This window comes from Thunnus maccoyii, chromosome 18 (assembly GCF_910596095.1).
Source record: "Thunnus maccoyii chromosome 18, fThuMac1.1, whole genome shotgun sequence".
Lineage (NCBI taxonomy): Eukaryota > Metazoa > Chordata > Actinopteri > Scombriformes > Scombridae > Thunnus > Thunnus maccoyii.
The window spans coordinates 28,130,805-28,140,429 of NC_056550.1; the positions used below are offsets into that span (position 1 = coordinate 28,130,805).

At 37.9% G+C, this 9,625-nt stretch overlaps 1 protein-coding gene across 1 annotated transcript; it reads left to right on the plus strand.

The window, feature by feature from the left end:
• Positions 1-899: 899 nt before the first annotated feature.
• Positions 900-2,921, plus strand: nupr1b (nuclear protein 1b). Its single transcript, XM_042393431.1, has 3 exons — positions 900-1,145; positions 1,229-1,364; positions 2,551-2,921. Exons 1-2 carry the CDS (start codon positions 1,049-1,051, stop codon positions 1,354-1,356), a joined length of 225 nt encoding a protein of 74 aa, XP_042249365.1. The 5' UTR covers positions 900-1,048; the 3' UTR covers positions 1,357-1,364; positions 2,551-2,921.
• Positions 2,922-9,625: the final 6,704 nt, after the last annotated feature.

Genomic DNA, 9,625 nt, shown 5'->3' on the forward strand with positions numbered 1-9,625 from the left:
CAATTATTTAAATTCAGTAATTTATCAATTAATCATCCACGTTTGGTGAATTTGCACCAAAATTTTGAGAAAAAAGCTTGAGGAAGTTTATCCCCCTTTTCTCTACACCTTAAAAACCCCTTAAACTGTGCAAATAATCCATGAAATACACCTTAATTAATTTAAATCCATTAAAACCATTAATTATCCCCCATATTTTGTGTGAACTCCTGAATTTGCACCAGACCTTAAAAGACATGAAGGTCCTTTAAGGGGTTTTTACACCTTACAGACCTCTTAAACTGTTCAAATGATCCATTAAAAAGCTTTAATCTGTCATCAATCTGAAAAGTATCCATTAATCATCCAGTTAAAAAAGACATTATTTAATGGGATTTTATAATAATGCACTTTTAAGGCAAAACATGAAAGAACTGGGTTTCATGTTGTCCAAACTGACGATAAATTTGAATTTATCTTGTGATCTTTTGTTTATAATTCAACAATATTTCAGCTTTTTTTCATCACAACAAATATCCACTTTCTATGTTGACCTCTGATTCAATGTGTGTAGTTTTTTGGCCTAATCAATTAAATCAGATTTTTATACTTTACTGGATATTAATTGAATTAATCGACAATGTCTATAAATTTACATAATTGCGATACAAAAGAAAATAATAAAAACAATAAAAAATACAATTAAAAACGTGTAGAAAGAAACAGACGTAATGATAAATATATGAAAATGAATCAACTGAATACATTTGTGGATGAGATTTGTTTGAAGCAGAAATATCTATATGATTAATCTCCAGCTGTGTGAATCAGTGCAGCTGCTGTTTGATGACACATTTTGCAGAAATGATGCAACATTTCTGCAGCAGAAAGAGGAAACCAGGCGGAGGAGGAGCTGACTGACTCTTATAAAAACTCACTGATCTCCGCAGAGACAAACACACAGAACGCAGAAGAACAGCAGCAGCTTCACCGACGAATCTTCCAACACGTTTCTCTGAAGCTCGACAAAACTTTTTCTTGGAGCGAAAAAGTCTCAGAGAAACAAAACATGAGTCACGTCGACGTCAAAAACCTCAAACCCACCAGTTTTGAAGACAAATACTACGACGAATATGAATATTATAACTTAACCGACAAATACGCAGGTGAGATGACTGGATGTGAGTTTAAAAACTGCTCCTGTGTTGGTTCGTCTGTCATGTTGAACTGTTGTGTTTTTTGTCCGCAGAGGGTTCAGCCCGTAAAGGAAGGACAAAGAAGGAAGCCAGCGCAAACACCAACAGACCAAACCCAGGAGGACATGAGCGCAAGATTGTGGAAAAACTGCAGAACAGCGAGAAGAAAGCCAAGGCGTGAACACTGAGGTGAAGCACACTTTCTACTAAAAAATCACTTTGAAAAGTTTGTCCATGTCTGTTTGATCACCAGCTGAATGTGAGACTGGTTTAATTTATGTGCTCTTACTTTCATAAAATCAATAGATAACTTTTAAAACGGTCAGTTTGTAAATGACAGTTGAAGTCTTGAGTGATGGAAAAACAACCAACTTGCCAAGTTGAACTTCTCCTTTAAGAGCTGCCCGCCTCGTGACTCAACAGCTGATTTGTTTTTTTTTTGTACAGAAAAGTGTTTCAACTTCTTGGTTCATGTCTTTATAATTAACTGAATTTGACAGTATGTGTTCTATTTTTAATTGGTAAAGTTGTTTAATCACTTTATGCGCTTTATAGTTGAAATAAAGCAGCAAAAGCTTCAAATTTGCTAATTTCTGAACAAAGTCTGGCAGATGGGGCTGAAGACTGAAGGGAAAATGTGTAGAAAAGTGTTATTTACATATATGACAAACATTTAAACCACCAAACTTCCTTTTAAGAATCTCTTAATCTAACTGTCCTCCACTGTGTGAAGTGGTTTCTGCTCAGCTGTGCCTGTTTGGGAAGAAACGTTAACTCTTTGCTCACGTTGAGAGTGAACAGTTTACTTGTGATTGGTAACTGCTGGATCATTTTATAAATGCTCTGTACTTTCACAGATCAGTTGATCTCTGAATGACATTTGGCTTAGGGAACTTTAGGAACAGGGAACAATTTGTTGGTAGGTTTTCTTTTTTTTTTTTTACAAGTTGCGTAAAAGCTGTTGAAGGATTTTATGACTCAGAGCTCCCGCCTCACAACGCACTTCAAGTCTCGACCTGACAACACAAAGAAATTCCCCCAAATTTTGATTGCTATGAAAAATATTGGATTTATTCAGTTTTGTACATTTGATTTTTCTACAGTACATGATGTTGAAGCCTTCTCTCCACTGACAGGAATATAATTATGGTGGAGAAATACTAAATTATTTTACTTTTTAATTAAATTGGACAAAAGTAGGCACATTTAAATACATATTGAGTCTTAAAAATACCAGAATCAGCCTGTAAATACTCACCATGTTAGATCTCTAACTGTGATTCCAAGATAAAATACACAGAACATGACTTTCTAAGACATGTCTCTGAAGCCTTTTCTGCCAAATAATAACCAGAATCTCATTTTTCTCATGTAGGACGACTCGGACGGCTTATCCCGGACACGACCATGGCCTCCTTGGCAACAGAACGAGACGTGCAGACAGAAGGAGCGTCCTGAGCTCCGATTTGGGCGAGGTTTCACCTGGGCGTGAGAAGGAGACCACAGATCCAGATGTTCCAGCTGCAGCTTCATCATTGTCGTCGTCTCTGACGGGCAGCAGCATGTGGCTCCTCCGCCTGTAGGTGCTGTAAAGCACTCACCTGTGGTGGCGTGCACCCGGTCCCTGTTTGGACCCTGTGGGTGCACCTGTGATTGTGGTGGTGGCGGTTGGGTGATTTCTATGTGTTGATGAGTTTTCAATGAATTTTTTAAAAGTTTGTTTCTATTAAAATCTTTTTTAAAAGACTTTTGAAGTGTTTTTTTTTCACCTCTCATGATGGAAAGCTTGTTATATTATCCACTAAATAAATGTAGTGGAGTAGAAGTATAAAGTAGCATCACATGGAAATACTCAAAGTACAAGTACCTCAAAATTGTACTTAAGTACAGTACTTTAGTAAATGTACTTAGTTACTTTCCAACTCTGCAGACTGGTGACCTGTCCACCTCTAAAGAAGGATAAGCAGGTTTAAATATTAACGGATGGATAATTGAAGTGTGTCGAGAGGTTTAGCAGTGACTGATACATGCAGAGACTTTGTGTCTGTTTACCTGTGAGATTCATACCTGCAGGGATCCACCAGCAGGTGGCAGCGACTGACAAACTGAGGCAGCCTGGATGCACTGCAGTGTGCAGAGACTTGCTGCAAACACAACAGCAGACTAAGGGTTAGTGAGTTTATGGCTCCTGAGTGCACCATAATGAGCTGGTTATTTTCCAACTTCAGCTGTTTGCTTCTTCATGCTGAAAACCACAGAGCGTCAAACCTTTCCACAGAGTTTTCATATAGGAGAAAAGTTTAAATTGTGTTGTGTCACAACTGCAGTTTTACAGAAGAGGTTATGCAACAGTCTGGTGTTATATAACGACTCAGAGTGCAGCGGAAAGGTTTAAACACTGATTAAAGGACAGGTTCACAATGTTTCCAGTGTGTCTTAAACCAACAGTCAGGAGCCCAAATGAACATTGAAACCTGTTTACTTGCTGTAATCATTCCTCCTGTTCATACTGACCATTAGAAGATCCCTTCATAATGACCTTACAATGGAAGTGATGGAGGACAAAATCCACAGTCCTCCTTCTGTGCAAAAATGTATTTCAAGTTTATCTGAAGCTAATATGAAGCTTCAGCGTCCAAATGAGTCAAATCAAGTAGATATCTTTCAACGTTACAGTCTTTTTAGTGCCAAAGTTCCTCTTTTTGTTACTATACTTCCACCTGCAGCTCAACAGGGAAACACTGTCCGAGGAAACACAAAGAGGGAATTTGATGCTAAAAAGACTGTAAATGTGTCAGATATCCACTTGATATGACTAACTCAGACTGTTGAAGCTGAATAGAAGCTTCACAGAGACTTTTAAATAACTGTGTGGACACACTCTTTCACTGTTCATATGGACACCTGACTGTTGGTTTAAGACACAGTTGGAAAATTGTGAACCTGTACTTTAATGGAGGTCTCTGAAAGTCAGATAGATGATGGAGCAGAGGCTTGTGGTGTCAGTTTGTTGTTGTTGGAGCAGCTGATAAAAAATTCAAACTAGAACACATTTAGTTTGTAGATTATAAACTTTATTTTATATGTTCAACATAAAACTGCTTCTACAGGATCAGCTGGACAGATTTCTTGCTAAAACTACATAAAAAGTGAAATCCTCTACAAACATTTCAGTATTATAAGCTGGCTGATGGCAACTTTTCTACTTGTGCCTGCAACCCTGATTCATGTGTAAAGCCTTTTAGTGTCTCCAGAGGGAGCTGTGTGAAATGTGATGGTTTAGACGCTGTTTCAGAGTCTTTTCCACACTGATAAGAATTTTTTGTGCCTTTCTTTTGAGTCACATTTGGAGGAATGACTGTGAGCTAACTGTGATCTGAACAGAGTGTATCAGTCTATTTCTGTTTAATCCTGATTTACTGTTTGGCTCTTGGAGCAACGTTCTGCTGCTGCTACTTGACAAACAGGAAGCAGAACGGTTCGAATCCCTTGTACACCTGCAGCCTGAGAGCAGCAGCCAGCAGGATTTGGCTCTGATGAGGAAACGGGGATCAGGAATATTTATAGGAACGATCCTTCATGCCAACTTTGAGACAGCGTTACATAATCAGCTTCACCATACAACATCCTGTTCAATATTCAATGTTCCCCCCTCCTCCCTCTGCAGAGGAGATACCAGTGCTTTTAGAAACTCCCCTGGTTGCCTAGCAACTATTTCTCAGGTTTGCCAAAAGAGAGCACTGTTCATTTGTCTCTTATGAGAGTGTAATATGATATGCTGTGTATGTGTGTGTGGGTATGTGTGTGTGTGTGTGTGTGTGTGTGTGTGAGAGAGATGTACTCACTGTTGAGATGAGGGTAAAAGTCAAATTATGACTGTACATGAAGAGACGGCAGTGACGGAGAACTAACAGCGTAAAAAGGCGACATATTCTGCTTTTAGTTGTTTTCTGTTATTTATATCCTGTTCTGATGTCAGATGTTAAACATGGTCAAAGTTCCAAAACTTTAGGTGAACGTATGTAGAAATGCTGCCTGCAAGTCAAAAGTCAGGGCTTCAACCCGGTCTGAACGCTTCATTTGCAAAATTGCCTCTACTTCCACCTCGTGATGACTTCAGATTGTTTGCACATGCCCACAAACATCTGTTCCATAGCCTTGGTTGCTAAGGTGGTTGCCAAGGTGGTTGCTAAGGTGTTTCCATGTGTTGTTCATGTTGTCCGCTCTCATATTTCAGATGTGATTCAGCTCCAACATGTACGGATGGATTTGACACTTGACAATCCTGCTACTATAGTTTTGGTGCTTTCCATTTGGCTAACGTGTCTACTCGCTTCCTCACTTGTGTGTCTTCCTCAGGTCTCAACTCCTCCCAGTGAGGACGGAGGAATTTAATTCACCAAACGGGACGTCTTCACTCACTTCAGTGTCATTTTGAGGAGATGGCAGCTACTCATAATATACATCTCAACTGTTAAATATGTAGAAGTCATCAATATGTAGAAATAAATGAGTAACAGTTTAAAAGAATAACATCCGATAATTGCTCCAATTTGATATCATTCAATTAAAGAAGAAGTATTGTGTAGAATGCCTCAATTGATAAATTGAGGATTATGGTACCAAAAACCGCTGTAAATAATGAGGATATTTGAAATGTACACATTTAAAGATGAGTTGCAACCAATGAATGTGTCTTCTTATATTGAGCAGAAGCCATTCAAGTGAGTTATGCATTATACAGAAATGAGAACTAAAGGAACATCCAAGATCAAATTTACAGATATTACTGTATGCTGTGTTGAGGGGAGGAAGGTTAGTTTTGGATGTTACTTCGATAAATAACATTGGCAGAGTCAAGAAATGTTAATATAAGTTGTGAGGCAAATTTCTTTTGGACATTAGGTGTAAAACAGTTTCTAGGTTGAAGTAAAACACTGGTTCCAAAATTAATTTTGTAGAGAACGTGGTCAATGTTAGGCTTGAATGTCAGTTCAGAGTCAACCCATAAACCAAAGTATTTAATTTCAACAATTCTATGAAGAGAAGTACCATCATTACACTTTATTATTAGATTATAAAACTCTGCCTTGTACAAAAGACCAAAATGTAAGATTTTGTTTTATTGAGCAGTAGTTAATTATATAAAAGCTAGTTTTGTAAGGTACTGAAATCCGTTTCAAGGGCAGTTTGCATTTGCTGTAAATGAGGTTTAGAAGTATAAATGACAGTATCATCTGCATATAATTGAACAGAAGAATTAGAACAGATTAAAGGAGGGTCCTTAATAAAAATAGAGAGAAGAAGTGGACCCAGCATGGAACCCTGGGGTACACCTCCTTGTTGAACAAATGAATAAGACTTACTCCCTGAAGGACAGCATATTGTTTTCTATTATGTAAAAAGAGTCAAACCATAATAATGCATTTTGAGATGGACCAACTACATAAAGCCTATCTAAGAGTAAGTAGTGATCAACCAAATCAAAAGCCTTCTTGAGCTCAATAAAAATATCCCCTGTAAGATTACCAATATCAGATGCTGAAAACACATCTTTAGTAAGTTTTAAGCGAGCAGTGGTTGTTGAATGATTAGGTCTAAGTCCAGACTGAAATGGTTATTAGTTATAATAATAGGATATTATTCGTATTAAGATATCGATAATGGTCTTTAATTATTTGGATCAAGAATGTCACCATCTTTGTGAAGTGGAGCATTTCCAGATAGCTGGTAACTCACAGGTGGATAAGGACATGTTAAACAAGTCAGCAAGGGGTACAATATTAGTCCATTTACACCTTGCATTAAAATGTATCTGATATCCAGATTGTATCTAGATATGATTTAACAAGATTACATTTACACCTGGTATTAATATGTGTCTGCAGTGTAAACACTGAGATCAGATTGAGATCCGTCCAGCTCAAACAACCGAATGTCACGTTATCCTCTCATTTGCATGGGTCCGAACCCCCCCCCCCAAAAAAAACCCCAAACAACAACAACAACAAAAAAAAGGTAGCCATCCGTGAAGCTGCGCTATCATATGGACTTTTGCTTGCTTCTTGAAGAGGGGAAGAAGCTGATTCTTGGTCTCGTCTTGACTCCATCCACAAGTGTCTTGAATATCCATAGCTTTCTTGCTGCTTTCTTGCTAGTAGCTTAGCTCGCTAACTGGCTAATGTCTGCTACCTTGCTGGTGTGGATCCGTTGTGCATGATGACATATTTCCACCAATGTAGGTGATTTATGTGGACTGACAATGCAATTGCATTTACAATTGTGTTCTATGTGGTCACAATGTGTCCCTGACCACCTTTTACACTTGTACTTTCATGTGGTCAAACACTATCTGATACGATCACCCAAAATACATTTTAATGAAAGGTGTAACGGGGGTCCCTGAGACGCTAATTTAATATATCTGGATTCAGTCCCATCATTTCCTGCACCACTGTTCAAACTTAGTCGTTTGACAGCATTCAGAACTTTGGTAAGTGTTACTTTTGTAAAGGAAAAGGTTTTGTGACAAGATGAAATATTATTGAAACTATCACTGTAGGAAGAGTCAAGTATTAAGTCAGAGCAGACAGAAGAAATCATATTTTTACACATGTAGTAAAACACATTGTGAGCAGTCACATCACTATTTTAACAGTAACATGAGCAGCTGATTCTGGTGCTATGTTGGAGTACTTCCCTGTTACTGAAATGCATCAGATCGATAAAAAATAAATGATTTTGTCTCTCGTCCTTCGCCTGTTTACCAGTCGGGGGTGGACGCTCTGCCCTTTGCTGATAAAATAGGTGATGATGTTCTAATGGGCCTCTAATTTAGCTGCTGACATCAGTTAACAGTGTGTGTGTGTTTGTTTGATGATGTACTTGTGAGTAAGGGGTGTTAACAGGAGAAGTTTAAAATGCTGTGTGGTGGTTTTCAGGATGACTGAACACTCAGGGGTGTTTTTGGCCGGTTGATCGCTGCCTCTCTGGGCTGCGAGGTCATCCTGAGACAACGAGCTCGCCCACTTTGATATTGGCTTGCTCCCTCTGAGCCTCATTATTTTTTACTCAAACCTGTCTCGTGCTGATTCTCCTCTCCCCCCTCTGTCACTGCTGCACCTCAGAGGTTTTCTAAAGCAGCAGTGGGTTTAGGATTGCATGTAATTATATTATTTTTGTTTAGAGAAAACAACAATTTAGCAAAGCTTCCTGTCAAAACACACATGACAAGTGAGATTTAAAAGGAGTTTTTCTAAATTGATTTTTGTACAAAAACATTAATTTACATCTTTATTACCTGTTGAATGTAACAAAATTATAGTCTGTAAATGGAAATGATAGTGTTGCAGTACATTCAATGAGATAAACAATCCAAACTTTGGGGATTAATTACAAACTGAAGCAGGTAAACTGAAATGATGCATTTGTTTTGGTGTGTCATCAACATGTGTTGAGTTGTTTTATTCTGAGCATGTGATCAGCCAGGATGTTGTAATTTGTTAATTTTTGATTGGAATGGTAACCTCAGTCAAATGTAACATATAGCTGTATATTTAGTCCTCTAATTTCTGTAGGAATTATGACGTCTGGGGGAAATAATGTGACGTTGTTTTAGAACTACAAAGTTTGGTAAAATAATGCAACGTAACTTTGAAAACAATTTAGTTGTATATGAGTGTAATTTCTAGGAGAGAGTCTAGAGATGGAGGATTGTAACCTAAGTTTAACCAAGTAATTTATTGAACCCAAACCATGATGTTTCCCTAAACTAAGTCATCTTTGTGCCTAACATATCCAAACCTCAACCACAGAGATGTCACCTACATAGAGAACAAAACACATACAGCTTGTTGTTCTGGAGAGCAACTAAAAATTATGTATTTTACTGTTTACTATGGAAGTCTTGTGTATTTTTCTGTTCTTGCACACAATTTTTTAATTAAAATAATTTCATTTTTCTGTGATGAATGCAGCAGGATGCCAAATCAGAGTTTCAAAGTAAAATCAAACATTCTCTCGTAAGCAAATGGAAAACTTTGTAATATGATTCTTGTCTTTCAAATCGAAAGTCTGCCAATTTCTGATATCAGTCATTACAAGCTGGCAGAGCAAAGTCAAGTCTCAAGTCTTCGTATTCCATTTAGACTTGCCCTAAATGTAGAGACAATTAGCCATTAGAGGAAGTCAGAGGATCACCAGAGTTAATATAATTCATCCTCTGGAACCATGAATGTGTCAATCCATATAGATGTTGAGATATGTCACAGAGTAAGTGAAAACTTTGACCTGCTGGTGGCACTAAAGGAAGTCAGAGGATTATCAAAGTGGTTAGGATGTATCCTCAAAGGAGCTTGAATATCTGTGATAAATTTTAGGGTAACCCATCCGATATTTGTCAAGATATTTCAGTCTGAACCGAAGTGGTGGACCGACTGACCGACATTACC